A 24,361-nucleotide genomic window follows, 5' to 3' on the forward strand; every position below is an offset into this window, starting at 1 on the left:
AGAAAGAACAGCGTGTTAACATCAAATTTTGTTTCAAACTAGGAAAATCTGCAAGTGAAACGTTTGTAATGTTACAACAAGTGTACGGCGATGATTGTTTATCGCGAACACCAGTGTTTGAGTGGTTTAAACGATTTGAAGATGGCCGCGAAGACACCAGTGATGACACTCGCACTGGCAGACCATTGTCAGCAAAAACTGATGCAAACATTGAAAAAATCGGTAAACTTATTCGACAAGATCGCCGTTTAACAATCAGAGCAGTGTCTGAGTTAACAGGAGTTGACAAGGAAAGTGTTAGGCAGATTCTTCATGAAAGTTTCAACATGAACAAAGTGTGTTCAAAAATGGTTCCAAAGTGTCTCAAAATTGAACAGAAGGAACGCCGAAGAATGATTTGTTCTGACATCCTGGAAAACATTGAAAGTGATCCCACCTTCTTACAAAATGTTATTACTTGCGATGAATCGTGGTTTTTTACTTACGATCCCGAAACTAAACGCCAATCGATGCATTGGAAAACTCCTGGTTCTCCACGACAAAAAAAAGCACGAATGTCAAAATCGAAATTCAAGGCAATGATGATTGTTTTTTTTGACATCAAAGGGATTGTGCACATTGATTGGGTACCAGAGGGACAAACAGTGAATCAGCATTACTACATTAGCGTCCTGGCTACCCTACGTGAGCGAGTACGGAGAAAACGGAACGATTTGTGGAGAAAAAAGTCATGGATCCTTCACCAAGACAATTCCCCAGCTCACAGTGCGTTGTCAGTGAAGACGTTTTTGGCAAAACACAACATTCTCATCTTAGATCATCCACCCTACTCACCTGATTGGGCCCCCTGTGACTTTTTTCTTTTCCCTAAAGTCAAGACAGCTTTGAAAGGAACTAGATTTTAGACTGTTGAAGCAGTAAAAGAAAAAGCGACGGAAGTAATGTATGGACTTACCGAAAATGATCTGCAGCATTGCTATGAACAGTGGAAAATTCGTATGGAGCGGTGTAGAGACCGAGGAGGAGAGTACATTGAAGGAGATAACATGAAATTGTAAATAATTGTAAATAAATGTTTTTTCCAGCATCAGTCCGGTTTTTTTCTAGCCGCACCTCGTAGTCACAAACACTTTCCCAGCAGACTGAGTCACTCCGGGTAACCAGGATGTTTCCATTCCATAGAGCCCTGCTTGGTTTCGGGCGTGTGGTGGTACGCCCACGACTCATCACCAGTGACGATTCCTTTCAGTAAGTCATGCCCTTCTGTGGCGTAAAGCGCTAACTGATTCAGGCTTGTCATCATTCACTGGCCCTTGTGGTTGTCTGTCAGGTTCATAGGCATCCAGCGAGCTCTAACTTCACGAAACTTCGACGTATCATGAACAATACCGTACACTGCACCGCAGGAAATGTTGAACTGCTGCGATAAGATTCGCAGTTGCACCGGCCAGTCGTTCAGAATTGCTCCCTGAATGGCTCACACGTTCTTCGGGGTTGCAACTGTTGCCGGTTGCCTGGAACGTGGCTAATCACTAAGATTCACACGGCCCTCTTGGAAGAATGCACACCACCTGGAAACATTGCTACCGCCTATCCAGTCGTCCCCATACATGCCATTAATGTTCTTATGAATTTCACTCAGTTTATGCCCTATGGCCCACAAATTTCGAACTACACTTCCCTGCTCTTCTCAAATTGACGACAGTAAAATGGGCACCGTGTTTGTTTCATAGTTCAGGCTTCTCTCGCCAAAGCTCCTTATAAAACCAAATTACCCTCTGTAGGGCAAACTTCAAACTATATCGTCGTGAAACTTCAACATTCCAGCTGCAATACCAGTGGAGAAAAAATTATTGTAGATTACTTTCCGATCCTCTCACGTATATCTTATCGTATGTACAGCGTATACATTGACTTACTGTATAGTATCGTGAAATATAATAATGTAGGCGTTCTGAAATTTTTTAATGTATGACGCAAGACGAGAGAGCACTTATTCCACCTGTAGAGCAGCTCATAAACAGACTATGCACCTGTCCTCTAATACGGCTTTCGGAGCTTGAATGACTCATTGAGCTGTCGCTATCTATCTCGCAGAACCACCGGCAAAAGAACAGGCTTGGAAAAATTAAAGGGTATTTTCTGTTGGCCTTGACCTGTAGGTGGTGGGTGGAGCTAGTTAGTGTCTCAGTATAGATTCGCAGCACTCTGTCGCCTAATGCGACGTGGTAAGAGCGGTAAGTTTGTGTCGGCTCTGGCTAAAGCCGTTCACTAAACCCTTAACGAGACCTACTTCGAACCGCTCTCGTTTTAAATCGAGTGCACCGTTATGAAATAACGTTTTGAAACATTTTGATGGTATCTGCTGTCTCATGCAGTGGCTCAACAGGTTTTTTTTTTTTCAGCGAATGATTCCTCTTGCCACAGATTTAGGTCAATCACGTTCACGAGACATACCATCTCTTTTAATCACATGTAAATGGGTGTAAACACCAAACGTGCACTATTGCTGGAGCTCCCATGGTTCAACAACGGCCCCGCTGTGTATTGGATCTTCCGTGCACTGCGTGATTGGCCTTCTAGGTTGTGTGTGATTACAACCCACCTGCTGCTTTGTGCATGTAAGCAGAACACCTTGCCATTCTCGGCAGTCAGCAGTTTAGCACCTGGAGCGGAATATCCTGCCTTATTCTGTAATTGTTGTAGAATATTAAAACATTTTGAGCTCAAACATAATGAGCTATCTTGAACAGAGTGACCTCCTCCATGTCAGTTAGCATGGATTCCGAAATCATAGATCGTGTGAAACTCAACTTACAGTTTTCTTACATGACGTACTGAAAGCTTTGGATCAAGGCAGTCAGGTAGATGCAGCATTTCTTGATTTCCGAAAAGTATTTAACTCAATGCCTCACCTAAGCTTATTGTCATATTGCGCATCAAGCGAATTTTTTGACAGGATTGAGGACTTTTTCGTAGGGAGGGCGCAGCATGTTATGTTGGATGGAGTGTCACCGTCAGATGTGAAAGTAATTTTGGGTGTGTCCCAGGGAAGTGTGTTGAGATCCTTAATGCCATTTGTATATTAATGACCTTGCTGGCAATATAAATAGTACACTCAAACTTCTTGCAAATGATGCAGTTGTCCGTAACGAAGAACTGTCTGAAAGAGCTGCATAAATATTCCATCAGATGTTGATAGGCTTCCAAAGTGATGCAAAGATTGGAAACTTTCCTTAAATGTTCAGAAATGTAAAATTGCGCACTTCACAAAACGAAAACACGAAGTATCCTATGACTTTAATATCAATGAGTCGCTGTTGGAATCGGCCAACTCATACAATTACGCGGGTGTAACATATTGTAGGGATATAAAGTGGAATAATCTCATAGTTTCAGCCGTGTGTAAGGGTGCTCAACTTCGCTTTATTGATAGAATACTGGGGAAGTGAAATCAGTCTACAAAGGAGATCGCTTACAAATCACTCATACGATCCATTCTAAAATATTGCTCATGAGTGTGGGACCCGTAACACATGTGACTAACAGGGGATATTGAACGTATAGAGAAAGGGCAGTACGAATTGTCACAGGTTTCTTTGACCCGTGGAAGAGTGTCACAGAGATGCTAAAGAAACTGAATTGGCAGACTCTTGAAGATAGACGTGAACTGTCCCGAGAAAATCTACTAACAAAGTTTCAAGAACCAGCTTCAATTGATGACTCTACGAATACGCTGCAACCCCCTACATTTCGCTTACATAGAGACAGTGAGGACAAGACTTAAAAAAATTGCAGCACTCATAGAGCCATTCAAACAATCACTCGTCCCGCGTTCCGTACGTGAATGGAACGGAAAGAAACCCTAAAAACTGGTGCAATGAGACGTAGCCGCTGCCAAAACTTCATGGTTGTTTGGTCAAATCACTTGTACCCGTACCTAGTGGAAGTGGAAGGGTAACGCAAAGTGACCTTTGCATATATTTTGCCCGAAACGCTGCTCCTGTCCGCCAAGAAGTTGTAAAACTAGTTCTAATGTACCCCATCAGAGTTGTCAGTGAGTTTCACAGAGGAAGCTTATCAATTATTCTTCGGTAAAAGCTTTTATAATTTGCAATTTTCTGAGGTAAGATAAGTTATTGGTGTTATTTGTGTTGCCTCACATACACGCAAAGTAATACCTTTTTCCAATATTATCTAATGTTAACACTTCTGACTTACAGATTTATAAGTAGTTCCCTATTGCTTCTTTTGGTTTGATAGCTTCATCTGTGTGCTAACACTACTCGTACGGAAATGTGGCAAAGCTGACCACTTTTCCCAACTATCCATTTTTAAACTACTTACACCACTAAGAGTTAGTTACTTTCATGTGTCACGCGTAATACTACGGATTGACTTCTGAATCATTTTATACACGAGTACAAAGCTATCATTCGCTATTCTATCCCTTTGAAATGATTTCGAATTAATTAATCAAATAATGTTATTGAAAACCGTCTCTGTTCTGTTTTAACCTAGTACAAAAATCCAATTGGACAGGGTCTACTGAAGCCGCTTGGTATTGTTTTAGGTACCAGGGCATCAAGATGCCTTTAAAATGTGTCCGGAAATCAGATTAACAAACACGGCATCCTGTTCCGTTGGAAAATGTGACTGAGGTGATGAAGTATGATAAGAATGCCTTTTCCTACAGCAGCAAAGCAATTTAATGTTCACGTAAAACGCTGAAAAGAGGCGTTCTAAGAAAAGACAGAGATACAGTAGGAAGTAAATAAGTTATAGGAAGTTCAAGGATTGTGTTCAATGAAGAACAAGAGCAAGAAATACTTAGTTATATTTCTGAAATGGAAAAGCGATTTTATGGATTTACAGTGGATGACCTACGGAGATTAGCATTCCACGTGGCAGAAAGAAACAAAATACCATATCATTTACATATTATCATACAATATAATTTATATACTATTATCCAAAACGCAAAGTGACCAGTTCCTGGCCTCGTTACCTTCTTAGAGTGGACAAAAATAGGCACTATGTAAGCCTTCGAATGGTTCAAATGGCTCTGAGCACTATGGGACTTAACTTCTGAGGTCATCAGTTCCCTAGAACGTAGAACTACTTAAGCCTAACTAACCTAAGGACATAACACGCATCCATGCCCGAGGCAGGATTCGAACCTGCGACCGTAGCGGTCGCGCGGTTCCAGACTGTAGCGCCTAGAACCGCTCGGCCATCCCGGCCGGTCTGTAAGCCTTCAGAAAAATGCATAAAGTTCCTATATATTACTTTCTTTTTCACTTAAAAACATTTGATGTGAAACCTTATGATACGTAGATTCAAAATGTGTCAACGGAAAGTTTCTATTAATAGCCATGGTTTGGTGAAAATTCAGTTTTCTTTAGACTGGGCACTTTACCCCACCTTACTCTATTAGGTTTTAAAACCACTGTCCCCTGCCGACAGATCCGCCACGTCTTCAACATAGCAGTTACCTTGAATTCAGTTACATGTTAATGTACGTCTCCAGAAACGGGATTAAGATAAAGCAGAAAGCGATATGTACCCATGTACCCATTAGTGAATATACAGACAAAGACAATAAGCTAGTGTTGGTTTCTTGGTATCTGCGGTCCAAGGCGGTGAATTGCACGTTCCGCGACGTGGGTCCTCGTCTCTAATTGCTTCCGTTAGCATTGCAGCTTTCGACACTCATTAGCGCGAAGCTCTGCAGACCATTAGCTGCATGTGGAAGGATGTTTCCGTGGTAGATAGGTTCAAGCTGATTCTAATGAGATGCGAAAGGCTTTCAGAGATCTAAATATCCACAAATGTTCTCAGTCTATTTTATATTTCAAAGAGTTCATTTTTAAATTCAAACGTTTATCAATATTTTTATTGTTGTAGAAGGTACTCTTTTCAGTTTTTCGTATTATAAACATACGGAAAATCTGTTAAGTCTTTTATACAAGAGGTTTAAAGAAAAATGAAAAGTAAAAATAATTTCGTCGCTATAAACATTAAGAAGGCGAAAATTCTATGTCTACCACCAAAAGACCTCGGTTTAACGACTCGTAAGACTCTTCTAAACGTTCAGGAATTTTGCTTGTAGTTTTCTGTGTTACAGGTTAGTATTCATATTCTGCCAACAGCAAATCCTTACAGGGGAAGTAACATTTATTACGATGTTGAATTCGAGTCCTGCGTTAGCCTGGATTAACGTATTTCTGTAGCATTAAGTCCTTCTATCGATTTTATTCCTTTTTTTTCATTTCTGAGTTCATGTTTCAGCAAACGAATTCGGTAATCTTGGCGCTCCGGTTAAAATGCTCGTTACCTCCATTTCTGCCGATGTCCATAGCTGTCACTATCCAACTCGATCTCGTTCCCAGTCTCTAGTGACGAAGACGTTGACGGCACTCTGATCTCTGCTCCTACTTCAGTTTTGCGTCCTCCACAGTGAAACTAAAATCGGTTTGTGTCATCAGAATCTCTATTTCTTTTTTTTTTTTTTTTCCTTTCCTGCTTTCTCACTGCAACCGTGTCCTTCCATGCAGGAAATCGCTTCAGTTTAATTTCAGAGAGAATGCTAAACCTGAATTCGTTTTGTAAAAGCTTCAGAATTTCGTTATAATTAATTTATCCTTAATACTAACAAAACGACAGTTTTCGGGTTTAGATAAATCACTTGTTGAAATTAATTTCCTTTCTGTTTAAAACCGCACTTAAACAACTGAAGAACTTCATTAAGAAAATTTTATTTACAGTGGTTCAAATGCATGTTGTTACAAATCTTCCAATCTAAACAATGCCTCAAAAGCCGTATCACAGACAACAGTAACTTTACGTAAACTTTGGTTTGCAGCTGTGACTTCGAAATGTAGAATGGCACAATAAGAATGCTACATAGATGGTAGACGTAATTTATTATTAAGTTTTCGTTTTATTTCACTCTTTCAGTTTGCTTAGAATAACCGCTATGGCTACCATGTTGCGTGATTCAGGGGCGATTACAACCAGGCTTACTCTCTTGATTAAGCTGAATCGAAGGAAATCGTTATTATTATGAAGATAAGTGGAAAACGTCTATTTAAAGATCCGGACACACCGAAGAACATCTGATGAAGTTGCTGTCTTCAATATTGTCAGATACTAGTAAGTAGACATGCAACCAGTAAACCCCGATTCTGTAAAGAATCTGACTCCAATGTATAAAACATCTTCAGACATCTGATTACTTTAAAAAACAATGTCTTAAATATTAGCCGTTAATTTTGTTTGAAAACGCTAAGTGCTCTCGTTATCAAACACTGTGTAAGTAAAGTCCGGACAATCGCACTCCGTTTTAAGCAAAAGCTAGCTTTTAACGCTTCATAATGTTTATGACGTCATATTTCCTGAACTATATGTTGTAGAATCTTGCAGGAACATTCAGTGATGTGTGTGGATAGTGTCTGCAAAATATAATGCTAATAGATTTAATGCTAAAGAAGGAAAAAATTATAAGTCGTGCCTGATGGCAAAGTTCTACTGCATGAACATCGAAAAGGTAGTGAACGATATACTACTTCCCTTTCATAATTTTGTGGTTGCCGTTGGCGATAGAAAGTTTGGAAAAGGTTTGAAATTGTGTATAAAGTTTGCTGGAAGTCATTTGTAAGTGATCTCATTCACAAATACTGGATGAATAAAAGTCTGCGTGTTTGCGCGCTGTGGACTACGTTCCCTCAAGACATGTATGCGGTTTCTAACTGTAACACTTGTCTTACTGTGTTAAAACCTTTAACATAAGATTATACCTCTTAATGAATAGATTAAGACAGCATTTTAAATTCGGTCAATAATTATACGAAATATTGAAAATAGAATTTTTGTTGCCCGTGCAGCCCGTTAGATAGGCAACCAGAAACTGGAATTGTACTCCACGCACAGCAAGCAAGATTAGTCGATTACTAAAATGAATCCCAGTAAAACAAGTCACTATCAGCACCAATCTGTAACAGAATTGAAGAGTCCTCTTTTTCTGAGAAGGTTTCAAGAGAACGGCAGTCATTCTGGAAACTGCATCAAGAGAGCCTAGAAGCGGTTGAGAACTGAGACTAACTTATTACCTCTAGCATTGTGTTTTCGAGAAATAGAAAACGAATTCGTTATCTCAGTTGTGTTGCATTTAAAATTCAATATTAGTATAATCTGTCAGATTTGTTCGTAACCAACTGTGAACGGAGTAGGCGGAAATTCCCTAGCTACTAAGAAAAGGGAAAAAAAGAGATGCATCGGCCGGGAATCGAACCCGGGCCGCCCGCGTGGCAGGCGAGCATTCTACCACTGAACCACCGATGCTTCACGAAATACGTACTCCTCAGATAAAATGATGACGTAAAGCTACGTCTCTTGTGTAGGCGTTGTGCTGAGTCATACTCGACGAGACGGGCGCAGCTTTCTCTGCGCCAACCGTATTGCTGGCAGGGCTTTTAAGATTTATTTTTTGTCAAAACTCACCGTGTCAAACCTTCTGTTAACGCACATGAAGTGTGAAAATAACCATTTATTTTGCAACTAATGTTGTCAATGTTATGTCTGCAAAGAACCACCAAACTACACAGCCAAACCATTGACGTGGGACCAATACCGATAGGAACGCAGGTCGGTATACATAGCTGCACTTCACAGGATTTTCTTTTGTACCATCACTATCGTGTTGCAAAAGTCCGTGCTAAAGAATGTCTCATAATACCAAGGGGAAGATAAATGAAAGTCGCTCCTCGTCGACTACCAACCAGGAAGAAAAACAAGAGACTGCCTCGTTACAACATGCTCTATGGCGCTATTCGCTGCGGGATTAACAATGCACGTTTTCTCGTAACAGCGAGGTCGCTGTTAGTAGTTCAGTCCTAACAAAAAGAATTCGTATTTCAACTTCTCCTGTCATGGATAATAGCAGCTGCGAGGAGGGTCATGGAACGCGATCCCGAGAAAATCTGAGAAATGTTGCTGGTATTTAGAGTTCAGGACCATCGCACAGTGTCGTTCGGTTTAAGTACCGCAAAATATCCAGAACTGTCTTCCCACAGTCACATAGTGGATGGTGCGGTCGCGTATCCGTGTCACAGAATTCGTTTTAGCTCTCGAAAACTACACTTCATTCGGAAAGAGGAGCGACTATGCAGTTATCAGGTCGGAGTCACGAGTATGAAGAAAGCCAACATCTGGCGCACCAAATATCAAAAAGTCCTCGCTGATCCGCAGACAAGGCGGTGATCATCTGTATCCGACACTCCATAGGTGACACATAATGGAGAGTCTGCGAGGTGAATTTGCTGCAGGCGAGACCCGCCAGCCGACTGAATGCCGTATCAAGAGTGGCGGTGCTCAACATCTGTACACTGTACACTGAGATGACAAACATCATGGGATACGTCCCAATATCGTGTCATACCTCCTTTTGCCTGGCGTAGTGCAAAAACTCGGTGTGACTTGGACTCAACAAGTCGATGGAAGTCCCCTAAATATATAGTGAGCCATGGTTTCTCTGTAGCTGCCCGTAATTGCGAAAGAGTTGCGCTCCAGGATTTTGTGTACGAACCTTACCTCTCGATTGTGTTCCCTAACGTCCGATGGGATTCATATCGGGCCATCTGGGTGGCCGTATCATTCCTCGAGTTGTTCAGAATGTCCTTCAAACGAATCGCAAACAAATGTGGCCTACTGACATGGAGCATTGTCATCCGTAAAAATTCCATCGATATTTGGGAACATGAAGTCCATGAAGTGATGCAAATGCTCTGCAAGTAGTGGAACATAACCATTTCCAGGTAGTGGTCAGTTCAGGTAGACCAGAGGACCCAGTCCATTCCACAGCCCACACCATTATGGAGACACCATCACCCTGCACAGTGCCTTGTTGACAAATTGGGTCCACGGCTTCGTAGGGTCTGCGCCACACTCGAACCCTGACATCTACTCTAACCAACTGAAATCGTGACTCATTTGACACCGTGTTACAGTTGTCCAACTGGTATGGTCACGACACCACTAGCGGCGCTGCAGGCTATGTCACCCTGTTAACAAAGGCACTCGCGTCGGTCGTCTGTTGCCATAGCCCATTAACGCCAAATTTCGCCGCACTGTCCTAACAGATACGTTCGTCGTACATCCCACAATGACTTCTGCGCTTGTTTCGCGTATGGTGCTTGTCTCTTAGCACTGACAACTCTACGCAAAACGCAGCTGCTCTTGATCGTTAAGTGAAGGCCGTCGGCTAGTGCGTTTTCCAAGGGGAGATGTAATGCCTGAAACGTGGTATTCTCGGCACTCTCTTGATACTGTGGACCTCGAAGTTCTGAATTCCCAAACGATTTCCGAAATGAAATGTACCATGCATCTAGCTCCAACTGCCATTCCTCGTTCAAAGTCTGTTAATTCCCATCGTGCGACCATAGTCACCTGGGAAACCTTTTCACATGAATTACCTCAGTACAAATGACAGCTCGGCCAATACACTAACACCGCCTGTATGTTTGCATATCGCTACTCCACGACTTTTGGCACCAGGATCATACACAATTTTTGAAATGATGCAGCAGAATTATCACAATTTGTTGTACAACTTTAGAAACAGTTCAACTCGTTCTTCGCTCGCAACGTGGAACATGCGTGGAACAGGTACATGCTGGCGCACAGTCGTAAAGTTTTTCTTTTGTATGCTAGTGGCCAAGATACCGAGAGAATCTTTGACCAGTATGCTCTACATCCAGTTCACACAGAGATCTCTGATTAACTCTCTTAATAAGCTTCCTTCCTACTAATTCGCAGAGCGTTAATAATCCATCGTGTTTAACACCAGAGCATAAAATTCCGTGAAACGCCTTTCTTCTGTCACGTGTATTAATGAACATAAAACTCAGTCTCAGTTCAATTCGCTCTCTACCGCAATAGAAATGTACTCGCTCACAAAATACCTTAATACACGATGCCATAAGAATATACGCTTTTGAATCACCTGTTAAAAGAACTGCAGCAAGGTGACGTTTGTTAGTGCGTGTGGTTTCATACACTCAAAAATATGTGCATCCCCCCGATTTAACTTTGACATTTCTAACTTCGTATTTCACATTTTCACAATCTCTTAAAAATTTTACGCAATCCTACAAACAAATTCATTGATTTTGACAACATTGTAATTTTTTCTAACAAGAGGTATTTATGGGTCCTAAAACAACAGAAAGTGTTCTGACACTGCGGATTGCATCACATTCCATCTGATCTCTTCCATTAATGACGTGTTTTTCTGTGTTGGCAGGACTGCTGGCGAACTACGCCCTCAAGACGTACTCCTGCCGGCAGGTGGCACTCACTGGCGCCGCACTCTTCTTCGTCGGCAACCTCCTCACTGTTTTCGCCAACAGCGTCTTCTACATGATCATCACCTTTGCCATACTGCCAGGTAAATACAAACAACTCTCTGGGTGCTGCACATAAATACGAAACTTATCCTTTTGAACAGTACTGTGTTTCTAGCCGCTGAACATCTTTGGCAAAAGTTTTCACAAACGCTGATACTGGCAACGTTCAGATACGAGCCGATTACATGTATTTCTCGTAGATTTTGTCTATCATATCACTAATTTTGATCCCCCCTTATAAGAAGGGATCAGAAGATCAAAACAAACTGCAAAACGATTTAGAAAAGACATCTTTATGGTGCAGAAATTCGCAATTGATCCTAAACAATGAAAAGTGTGAGATCATCCACATGAATACTAAAAGGTATCGTTTAAACTTCGGTTACACAGTACATCAGTGAAATCTAAAGGCCGTAAATTCAACTAAATACCTGGGAATTACAATTACGAACAACTTAAATTGGAAAGAACAGATAGAAAATGTCGAGGGAAGGCAAACCAAAGGCTTCGTTTTATTGGCAAAACACTTAGAAAATGTAAGAGACCTACTAAAGAGACTGCTTACCCTACGCATTTCCGTCCTCCTTTGGAGTACTGCTGCGCAATCTGCGATCCTTACCAAGTAGGATTAACGAAGTACATTGAGAAAGTTCAAAGAAGATAGGCACGTTTTTTACGATCCCGAAATAGAGGAGAGAGTGTCCCGGACATGACATAGGATTTGGGATCTTGACTCAACATGGTATACTCAGTGATAAAAAAGCAGTAGGCTTTTACCAGAAATATTGCCCCTTAGGCAATGTGTCTAATAGTATATTTTAAATACGACAGTATGCCATCTTAGGCACTGTATAATATTAAAACACTTGATAAAGGCAACTTAAAGCCGAAATCATGATCGTGTGCATGTACACTGCAAATAAAAAAACAGTCTAATGGCGGAACTGACTTTAAAGAAACGTTGGAATCAGTAGGCCTAGAGATGTTTAGGAGTATTAAAATCTTGCGTACAGATGTATGACACAAGTGACACCCAATCACCGAACAACGTTCGAAGTCCGTGACTTCCGCGGAGCTCCCCATTCTGCTCTCTGACGATGTCTAATGACTACTGAGGTCGCTGATATGGAGTACCTGGCAGTAGGTGGCAGCACAATGTACCTAATATGAAGAACCTATGTTTTTGGGGTGTCCGGATACTTTTGAACACATAGTGTACATACATACTCCGCAAGGCACCGTATGGAGGAAGAAACAACTGTGTATATACAACACCTCCGTGTTAGCTCCAATTTCTCGTATCTTATCCTCGTAATCGTTATGCATAATGTTCGTTGGCGGCAGTAGAATCGTTCTGCAGTCAGCTTCAAATGCCGGTTCTGTAAATATTCTCAGTAGAGTTCCTCGAATAGAGCGTCACCTTCCCTCCAGGGATTTGTATTTGAGTTCCCGAGGCATCTCCGTAATACTTGCGTGTTGATCGCTTCTACCTGTAACAAGTCTAACAGCCCGTCATCGATAGAGAAATTATTATTAAGCACTTGACAAGCTGCTTGCTGCTACCCAGCAAGGCGGCAAATAGCGATCCCCTGTATTATGTGCTGACCTAGACACACCGAACGTGGCAGTGCCTCTGCCCTTGCTCACGGTTTCAAACGACCTTGTGGCATATAGTGGATGTGACTGCTCTCTCTCTCTGCGGTAATAATCTCCAAAGTCGATGCTCAGAGCTCTGCCATGTGGCAAGAGCACGTACACGTGTGATGAACACGCAACACCTCTGTATAACACCGGAGAAAATATGTGGTTCCTGTTACTACGTCGGGGAATAAAGTTGTGAGTTTACGGCGTTGTTAACCCTGACAATAGCACAATCTGAAGTCGGCATACAAATAGGAGACCGAGGTTGTGAGCAGTATTTAATAATTGTTTATATTCTCTGTTACTGGGATATTCGAAACACTTTTCTGTTGCTTCTGAAAAGCATCCTGTAAACATATCAACGTTTGCTAGAAAACCTGATAGCCAACAGAAAAGGCTTTGATATTGTAAAAAAAAAAAAAAAAAAAAAAACAACAACAACAGAAAAAAATACGTCTGATATCGGATGATGCTGGAGTAAGATTTTCATAAAATACGGTAATAGGAAAGGTAAGAAGCCATAACTGTAGATTCAAGCGTCTATATTACAAACCCTTTGGCGTTTGACAGTTATGCAGATTGGCCTTACAAAATATTTGTGGATGAGATAAAGTGATGCTGCAGTTTGACTCAATTTAGGATTCAGTAACCCTAATAAATTACGAGATTCCGGTTGAACCATATAATAAACTGAAGAAAACATTACCTGCGTGAACTCCACATCGTATCTGACAAATGAGTATATTTTGTCTAAAGAATTTTGAGGAATGTCGTTTGCCTTGAGATTGTAACAGAAAACCTTGAAGCTGTGTAATTCCCACGCAACACTGTGACGTATCAAAACTTAATGCATTCTTCTCGAAATAAGGCTGTAACCGTAAAACAGAGCACTTAGGACGAACATTGTACAGATGTCTAATTAAGATCTTTGGATCAACAATGATCATAACATAGAAAGCTATGGTCAATTCAAAGATATGAACCAGAAATCACCCACGTACGTTTGCTAAGTAAATTTTAAAATTTGGCCTAGATAATGAGGTATGAGTGAGAGAGCACATCAGATAACTTTAAACCCGTGTGATTTGGCGCCGAAAATTACAAACACTAAACAGGCTGAAGAAGAAATGTTTTATTATGCAAATAAATTCAGTACTTCAATTAATTGTGAATTACACGTAAAATTCGGGGCTTGTGGACAACAGAGTAAAGCCAGCATCTAAATATCGGCAAGAATGCGACAGCCTGTGTTACCAACAACGTCTATAACGCCACGTGTAAAACGAGATTTTTTCGGGGCTCTACCTCGGGTTCTATTGATTGCAGAAAAAGGCAGGATCAAGTGTTTTCGATAGCCCAAGGGCTAGGAACCATTTTGATACCAAGAAGAAGGATCAGCTCATCGTAATTAAATCTACAGTGCATGTTCGACTTACACACTGCCTCCAGCTCAGGCAAATGGAGCAGAACGGTTGGTTCTTTTTGCATTTGATGTGGTCTACGGTACGCATTAAATGGCTAATACAGGCACTACTTAGTTCATAAGAGGTTCCTGAGAAAATCCGGAAACAGAGTTTTTCTCAAAATGGTTAAAATGGCTCTGAGCACTATGGGACTCAACTGCTGTAGTCATAAGGCCCCTTAGAACTTAGAACTACTTAAACCTAACTAACCTAAGGACATCACACACATTCATGCCCGAGGCAGGACTCGAACCTGCGACCGCAGCGGTTGTGCGGTTCCAGACTGAAGCGCCTTTATCCGCGCGGCCACTCCGGCCGGCGAGTTTTTCTCCATTTCTTCGTCGACAGCAGCGGTTTATCTAAATAACTAACACATAACATTGCCCAAATTTCAACATATGTTCTCTAGGTATTTACCGAGTATTGGCATCTCCCGATTTCAAAAATCTTTATCTGTTATCGAGAAACACACCAAAACTACGATGTTTGGATACCAAATCCGAACCACTGACTCCAAGAAGTTTACACACAGTAAACGCCTGTAATTTTTACTATCTATTCCTAAGACCCGGATCTCGAACTGTTTCGAAAATTTTTTGGTATTTTTATGCTTTTTCGAGATACAGAGGTTCAAATTTAGCCTATTTGTACACAAAAAATACCCACGTAGCATCCGATGCGAGGCGAAAAAATAGCATAATACTGAGAAGTACGCTGTAAAATGTCTCCTTTATCATCAGAAGGGTTTTGGGTAGCCTGTGTTGCAGTACTGAAGAACATGCAAAATTTTTTTGCACATAAAATCCGGTCTGAGATGGAAAATTAGTTTTGCGTTTATCAGTTTCTCACAAGCAGCTTTACTGTATGATTAAATAATGATGGCGTCCTCTTGGGTAAAATATTCCGGAGGTGAAATAGTCCCCCATTCGGATCTCCGTGCGGGGACTACTCAGGAGGACGTCGTTATCAGGAGAAAGAAAACTGGCGTTCTACGGATCGGAGCGTGGAATGTCAGATCCCTTAATCGGGCAGGTAGGTTAGAAAATTTAAAAAGGTAATGGATAGGTTAAAGTTAGATATAGTGTGAATTAGTGAAGTTCGGTGGCAGGAGGAACAAGACTTTTGGTCTGGTGATTACTGGATTATAAATACAAAATCAAATAGGGGTAATGCAGGAGTACGTTTAATAATGAATAAAAAAATAGGAGTGCGGGTTAGCTACTACAAACAGCATAGTGAACGCATTATTGTGGCCAAGATAGACACAAAGCCCATGCCTACTACAGTAGTACAAGTTTATATGCCAACTAGCTCTGCAGATGATGAAGAAATAGATGAAATGTATGACGAGTTAAAAGAAATTATTCAGGTAGTGAAGGGAGACGAAAATTTAATAGTCATGGGTGACTGGGTTCAAGAGTAGGAAAAGGGAGAGAAGGAAACATAGTAGGTGAATATGGATTGGGGGGAAGAAATGAAAGAGGAAGCCGCCTTGTAGAATTTTGCACAGAGCATAACTTAATCATAACTAACACTTGGTTCAAGAATCATAAAAGAAGGTAGTATACCTGGAAGAATCCTGGAGATACTAAAAGGTATCAGATAGATTATATAATGGTAAGACAGAGATTTAGGAACCAGGTTTTAAATTGTAAGACATTTCCAGGGCAGATGTGGATTCTGACCACAATCTATTGGTTATGAACTGCAGTTTGAAACTGAAGAAACTGCAAAAAGGTGGGAATTTAAGGAGATGGGACCTGGATAAACTGAAAGAACCAGAGGTTGTAGAGAGTTTCAGGGAGAGCATAAGGGAACAATTGACAGGAATGGGGGAAAGAAATACAGTAGAAGAAGAATGGGTAGCTCTGAGGGATGAAGTAGTGAAGGCAGCAGACGATCAAGTAGGTAAAAAGACGAGGGCTAATAGAAATCCTTGGGTAACAGAAGAAATATTGAATTTAATTGATGAACGGAGAACATATAAAAATGCAGGCAAAAAGGAATAGAAACATCTCAAAAATGAGATCGACAGGAAGTGCAAAATGGCTAAGCAGGGATGGCTAGAGGACAAATGTAAGGATGTAGAGGCTTGTCTCACTAGGGGTAAGATAGATACTGCCTACAGGAAAATTAAAGAGACCTTTGGAGAGAAGAGAACCACTTGTATGAATATCAAGAGCTCAGATGGCAACCCAGTTCTAAGCAAAGAAGGGAAGGCAGAAAGGTAGAAGGAGTATATAGAGGGTTTATACAAGGGCAATGTACTTGAGGACAATATTATGGAAATGGAAGAGGATGTAGATGAAGACGAAATGGGAGATAAGATACTGCGTGAAGAGTTTGACAGAGCACTGAAAGACCTGAGTCGAAACAAGGCCCCGGGAGTAGACAACATTCCATTAGAACTACTGATGGCCTTGGGAGAGCCAGTCATGACAAAACTCTACCATCTGGTGAGCAAGATGTATGAGACAGGCGAAATACCCTCAGACTTCAAGAAGAATATAATAATTCCAATCCCAAAGAAAGCAGGTGTTGACAGATGTGAAAATTACCGAACTATCAGTTTAATAAGTCACAGCTGCAAAATGCTAACACGAATTCTTTACAGACGAATGGAAAAACTGGTAGAAGCGGACCTCGGGGAAGATCAGTTCGGATTCCGTAGAAATGTTGGAACACGTGAGGCAATACTGACCTTACGGCTTATCTTAGAAGAAAGATTAAGAAAAGGCAAACCTACGTTTCTAGCATTTGTAGACTTAGAGAAAGCTTTTGACAATGTTGACTGGAATACTCTCTTTCAAATTCTGAAGGTGGCAGGGGTAAAATACAGGGAGCGAAAGGCTATTTACAATTTGTACAGAAACCAGATGGCAGTTATAAGAGTCGAGGGGCATGAAAGGGAAGCAGTGGTTGGGAAAGGAGTGAGACAGGGTTGTAGCCTCTCCCCGATGTTATTCAATCTGTATATTGAGCAGGCTGTAAAGGAAACAAAAGAAAAATTCGGAATAGGTATTAAAATTCGTGGAGAAGAAGTAAAAACTTTGAGGTTCGCCGATGACATTGTAATTCTGTCAGAGACAGCAAAGGACTTGGAAGAGCTGTTGAACGGAATGGACAGTGTCTTGAAAGGAGGATATAAGATGAACATCAACAAAAGCAAAACGAGGATAATGGAATGTAGTCAAATTAAATCGGGTGATGCTGAGAGAATTAGATTAGGAAATGAGACACTTAAAGTAGTAAAGGAGTTTTGCTATTTAGGGAGTAAAATAACTGATGATGATCGAAGTAGAGAGGATATAAAATGTAGACTGGCAATGGGAAGGAAAGCGTTTCTGAAGAAGAGAAATTTGTTAACATCGAGTATAGATTTAAGTGTCAGGAAGTCGTTTCTGAAAGTATTTGTATGGAGTGTAGCCATGTATGGAAGTGAAATATGGACGATAAATAGTTTAGACAAGAAGAGAATAGAAGCTTTCGAAATGTGGTGCTACAGAAGAATGCTGAAGATTAGATGGGGAGATCACGTAACTAATGAGGAGGTATTGAATAGGATTGGGGAGAAGAGAAGTTTGTGGCACAACTTGAGTAGAAGAAGGGATCGGTTGGTAGGACAGGTTTTGAGGCATCAAGGAGTCACAAATTTAGCATTGGAGGGCAGTGTGGAGGGTAAAAATCGTAGAGGGAGACCAAGAGATGAATACACTAAGCAGATTCAGAAGGATGTAGGTTGCACTAAGTACTGAGAGATGAAGAAGCTTGCACAGGATAGAGTAGCATGGAGAGCTGCATCAAACCAGTCTCAGAACTGAAGACCACAACAGCAACAACAAGCAGACTGTCAGCATAGTACTGGCGCATGAAGTTACTTGCATGCAGTAATATAACAGGGAAAATGCTAATATTGCAGCACAAAAAAGGCTACTTACTGACTCAAAAGTGGGGTACCAGCTGCCTCACTCTATCTTTTCAGCACCGTCAAAAATTTTGCCAAACATTATGGGATGCGAGCATATTTGCGCATTTTTATGTTGAGAGAGAAAGAGAGAATGACAGTGCAGTAGGAAACCGATGGAAAAGTGACAAATACTGGAAGAATGTAGACGGTGGCTGTTGTATAGAAAGAGCGAAGAAGATAATGACAGTGTGAGAGAAAGAGAGAGACTCGGTGTCTGGAGAACATAATTAACGGTGACAGAATCGTGTTAGAAAAAAGTGAAGGAGACAGTGCCAGTGGGAGAGGAATAAAAAGAAGGAGAAAGTGGAAGTGGGTGAGAGCCAGTGATTCTGAGAGACATAATCTGTGACAGTGACAACGAGGAAGAGAGACAGTGACAGTGAGAAGAGACCGCAGCAGTGTGAAGGAATGAATAGGGTGGTGGCAGTTGGACAGGGCAAGAGAGAGAGAGAGAGTGAGAGTCAGGAGTCAGTAGAAGGAATTCGTGGCTGTGAGATAGCAAACACTGACAGTCAGAGAGACAAAGAAGATAATGACAATGAGTTGAGCTGAATGAATAAGTGAGAAAGGGCAACTGAGGTGGATGAGTATTAGCTACTTACAGTGGTGGATTAGTGAGTGTGAGCGAGATACAGTCAAAGGAGCTTGTGCGAGTGAGAGATGAGTCGCGTGTTAAAAAGAGCGCGAAAATGTTCGCGTGTTAAAATTTTTAGGATGATTATTAAAGGTGCTGAGGAAAGTAGACTGAGGTAGCTGGTATCCCACTTTTCAGGCAGAGGCTTTTAAACAGGAACGTCTTCGCCTTTCTTCCGCTGGTACGAATATTACGAGAACTGTTGTAGCGTCATGGCATTTATTCTCATGGAACGCTAATAAATTTTTATAGCTTTCTAGCAATGCACAAATCCCTTTTAATAAATATCATCTAGTAACGGATTGTCTCTCTACATCATTAAGTTATAGCTTTTCTTCGTTATTGTCTTTAATATACGAATGATATTGGTAACAAAACATACATGTAGTATAATCATGACATGACTCGTCATTTCCTCCGTCATCGTGGTTGGTATGCGAGATGATGGCAGTTTCATTCCCAGTCCGGCCATACTGATTTATGTTTCCCGTTGTTTCTCTAAATTGCTTACTTCTGAAGCTTACGAATAAATATTTTTGGAAAAGTTATTTTTTCCTGCTCGTGACTGAAACTGTTGGACCAAACAATCCAAGTTTCTGTACCTTCTTTTGACTCAAAAGTCTGTGACTTCAGGCAGCTAGGAATGAACAGTTGACATGATCTTTAGGACTTAACTGCGTAGCTAGAATCAGTCATTATTCGAAAACGTTGTTGGACCTTGGCGATAGTGTACCTAACAATACATGATGTTTCCTGGTCGGTATTTCAATCCAGGGACCGATTTTATAATCAGATGAAGCAATGCGCGATAGAGTCGGCCAAAATTTGTTTCCGGCATTTTCTATGGTTTTCGTCGTTGTGAGACATGATACTGTATTTTGTACCGGATTTGTATAGACATACTAGGACCAAAAAAAAAAAAAAAGCAACACACTTCGAAAGATTATGGGACTGGGACGGAAATCGGTAGATGTGATGAGCATATACAGACAAACAAACTATTACAATTTCAAAAAATTGGATGATGTATTCAAGAGAATGACTAAACAAATTGAGCATTTCAGTACTGCGTTGGTCCACATGTACCACTTATGAAAGGAGTTATACGGCTTGGCATGTCCTCCTGATGGATATCGTGCTAATTTTGTCAAATTGGCACGTTATCTCGTCAGAATCTCGAGCTCGTTGGAGGGCCCTGCCCAAAACGCACCAAACGTTCTCAACTGCAGAGAGATCCGGTGACCTTGGTGGCCAAGGTAGGGTTTGGCAAGCACGGAGACAAGCAGTGGAACCTCTCGCCGTGTCCTGTCTTAAGTGCTCTACCAACTGAGCTACCCAAGCACGACTCACGCCCCGTCCTCACAGCTTCACTTCTGCCAGCGAAAGCCAAAGGCCCCGAGTTCGAGTCTAGGTCCGGCACATAGTCTTAATCTGCCAGGAAGTTTCAACGTGGATACAGTTGTACTGATATAATACTCCAAGACTTATAAAGCACTGAAGGCCAGAGTTATAATTTCCTTAACAACACCACAGTAATTGCCTTGTCTCTCTCTTGCCACACCAAGTTACCTGTTTGTTCCGTAATGACTTCCAGTGTAACTCTAATTTACGAACTGAAAAGAAAGGAAAAAGAAAAATCATAGCGTGTCAGTTACCTCGTAGCTTTTCGGCCGATTCACAGCCGACTGACCTTACGGGTCGGATTTTCTAATCTAAGAGAAGTTAATATTAACTCGTTCTCTACTGAAACAAGAAATACTTTTTTCCTTGATTCTGACCTACGTTTCCATTCATAACAGCATTACGGATTACACCAGTGTTTTCGTATGAGCAGTGCTTGCAGCAACATGAATCGTGCTTGGATCTACATGCCTCACTTTGTGTAAACAGTCTTGGCACGTTGCCTAGCACACTGCTGTGCGGAAGCGATAATAACGAACAAATTACGTTCGTAAGTCGTCTGAAGTTATATATCAGCAAGTTCGTAAAATTAGGTTTCGAGACACGATAGAGATACTTTAATTTTCCCTGTGTATTTGCGAGCAGAGTTCCAAAATTCGGATTTACTAGAAAGTCCAGCGCATACAAGACATTTTCATAGTAATACCTTTGAAAACAGTCCCCTTTAATTTTCCATCAACAGGTACAACGTCTTCAACAAATGTAGGAACTCTGTTTTTTATTGCGAGTATGATAAATTATACAAATGTGACGACTATTTTTATGCCACCCCAGAAGTTGTCAAGTTCTTTCCTTCGTCTACAGCTCGAGTTATTTGTTGTTATGATCATGATACGTGTCGATAAAATTTGATAAAAAAATTGTGGTGTACACTTACAACCATGCCCTAGGCCAAAGTACCATAAGAACCAACTGAACAGTCAACCAATTTCACATTGGTATAGAAAATTTGTGGGTGCCATCGTAACACGAGGGTTGTCCAGAAAGTAGGTTCCGATAGGTCGCGAAATGGAAACCACAGTGAAAACCAGTAACATTTTATTTGCAACAGTTAGGTACACCTTCCACCTACTTCACTACATAGTCGCCGTTCCAACTTGGAGTTCTGTCGTAGTGTTGTTTCAACTTTCCAATATCCTCTTCATTGAAAGCAGCCGCCTGTATTTTCGGCCAGTTGTCTGCACTGGTCTACTTCAAAATGGTTTAAATGGCTCTGAGCACTATGGGACTTAACTTCTAAGGTCATCAGTCCCCTAGAACTTAGAACTACTTAAACCTAACTAACCTAAGGACATCACACACATCCATGCCCGAGGCAGGATTCGAACCTGCGACCGAAGCGGTCGCGCGGTTCCAGACTGTAGCGCCTTTAACCGCTTGGCCACCCCGGCCGGCACTGGTCTGCAGCTCATTGTCTGTGGAAAAATTTTGTCTTCATAGCCAGCGGTTTTTGTGAGCAGAGATGAGACTCAGGGGGAGCCAATCACGGACTGTATTGTGGGTGATCAAACACTTCTCATCGGAAACGCTGCAGGAGCTTCTTGATTGCCCCTGCAGTGTGCGGCCGAGAATTGGCATGAAGAAGGAACTGCTCGACAGTTGTGTTATGTGGGCTGCCTGACAAAGGCGAAATCTCTAACCAGGCCCTCGTACTTGGCGGGAGACGCTATTCAAAAATGGGACTTACGAGACACTGCCCAACACATCTATGCAAAGCTTTACCGGATTTTCCCAGTGGTTTCCATTTAACGACCGATCGGAACGTACTTTCTGGACAATCCTCGTATTCACGAAGGAGTACGGGTGACATATTACGAATGAAGAAGATGCAGAGACATATTCATAAAAATTTAATATCAGCTCCAGAAAAAGGAAAGTTGTAGAAACTCTATTACAAGACAAAGAAAAGCCCTTCGAGATTTGTTATTAGTGTACAACTACGTGTAGAAGGTGAAATCGAATGTTCATTAATAAAATTAAAATTAGACCTACCAGATTTTCTGCAGAATATATGTACTTGTTCGCTGAGGATTTATAACTCACATTTACAGCTATGTACAGACAAAAAAAATACGCTTTTATTACAAAAAAATATGTCTCAGCTACGCTGGATAACTTGCGCCATTTGAAGGTAGCATTGTAATATTAACGTACAGTAAAGGTATGCTTGTAATTTCTTTCTTGAAGACTTTATAGCAGCATAGACTTTTATAAACCTATTTCTCCTTGTTAAGACAAAGACATCCTAGAATTTTCTCCTATGTTTCTCTCATTCATAACTTTTTATTGAACTTCAAGTGTAAAATAAAGACACATTATGAATGTTTCATTGCAAATGCAATATTAAAATAAAATCAGACATCAAGAGAACCTGTGGATAGAACAACGAGGTCAAAACATAAGTATTTGGGAATCCAAGCTTATTGGATAAGATACCAGTCCGTCTCTCAACAAAAAATTGGCAGGTGCGAGTAAGAAAGATATCGGCCCCTGAGATTCCAAGACTTTCAAGAATGTTTTAATTTAAAGTTTGAAGTCGGATAAAAAACTATAAACAAAATAGTTTTTTGGTGTGCTACAGTTAAAAATTAACAATTTCTTTTTTTCCCCTTTACCTGCACAGTGAAACCTTGCTTCTCGCCAAATTTCATGATTCTACATCAACTGTAAGTATCGTATAGGTTTTAATGAGTAAGTTTGCATTAAAATATTTGACATAAATGGCACCGACTTAGAAGCCTCAATTATTTACGCCACCAAAGTGCCGTAGACCCTAGTATGTGACATAAATTTCACTTGATACATCTACTCGTTCCTGGAAAAAAGAGTTTTTAACAGTCGGGCAGATAAAAAGACGGATAACAAAATGCTCCTGTAAAGGTTCTTTGGAGCACTGTAGATGGTGCGGGACCGAATGCAGGTGGTCACGAGATCACCACTGACGTAAACCATCGCAATAAAATAGTGTAAATGTGCCAGTCTGTTAGATGGCATCGGCGCAGTAACATTAACATGCAGACATGAGAGAAAAGCAGAAAGGAATTATCGTGTTTGGACGTGCATATGGAGGAAGTTGTCTGATTTGTTGGTGTATTAAGGCGGACAGTCCAAGCTGTTTGCAAGGAGTGATACACCTCTCGCAGACAAGTAACATTGTATAAGAACAGTGGTCATAAAAGGAGCCTAACCGACAGCGACTGGAGACGAGTTAATGTCAATCGATTGCAGACCGACAGTAACTTCTGCTCTCAGTGAGTGCGGTTTGATGTCAACCAGTTTCCGAGCGAACAATGTGGACTGAAATGCATGCAGTGGACGTTTCGAGCTACTTTGCAGCAGCAAATAACGCCGCTCGTCTTCAGTGGCCAAATAATGCAGAAACTGGACGGGAGGGGTCTGGAGGCGTGTAGTGCAATCCGACAAATTGAGGTTTTGTGTTTTTTCAAACGAACCAAGGTGCTGGGTGCACCGATAGCCAAACGAGGCATCTAACACGCGCTGTGGGGAGGGTATAGTTCAGGCTGGTGTTAGGCTTGTTTTTCTTAAGACTGTTTGGGCCCACTCAATCAGATTACTGTGTACATGAACTAGGTCGTTTGTTTCAACATCCACATTGAGCAACTGCTGCCTTTTCTTCTAGATAAGCGTACAGAGTATGCTGTGAACACTCCCATCTTCCAAGATAACAAAATCTGTATGCACAGGGCTGTACATATACATTGCTCGTTTGATTAATACTCTGGCGGCCTATTGCAACTTGATTGGTCTGCTAAATCACACTGTCATAATC

General features: G+C 41.2%; 1 protein-coding gene and 1 non-coding gene across 3 annotated transcripts in view; one reads left to right on the forward strand and one right to left on the reverse strand.

The window, feature by feature from the left end:
* Nucleotides 1–24,361, forward strand: part of LOC124788329 — a 200,032-nt gene that overhangs the window by 153,813 nt on the left and 21,858 nt on the right. For both annotated transcript variants that reach the window (XM_047255574.1, XM_047255575.1), the window contains one exon: nucleotides 11,303–11,446. In XM_047255574.1, coding sequence (XP_047111530.1) covers nucleotides 11,303–11,446 — 144 coding nt within the window. The remainder of the gene's footprint in view (nucleotides 1–11,302; nucleotides 11,447–24,361) is intronic.
* Nucleotides 8,273–8,343, reverse strand: Trnag-gcc. Its single transcript has one exon. It is a non-coding gene; the product is annotated as a tRNA-Gly (tRNA).

Source organism: Schistocerca piceifrons, chromosome 3 (genome assembly GCF_021461385.2).
Source record: "Schistocerca piceifrons isolate TAMUIC-IGC-003096 chromosome 3, iqSchPice1.1, whole genome shotgun sequence".
Classification (NCBI taxonomy): Eukaryota; Metazoa; Arthropoda; class Insecta; order Orthoptera; family Acrididae; genus Schistocerca; species Schistocerca piceifrons.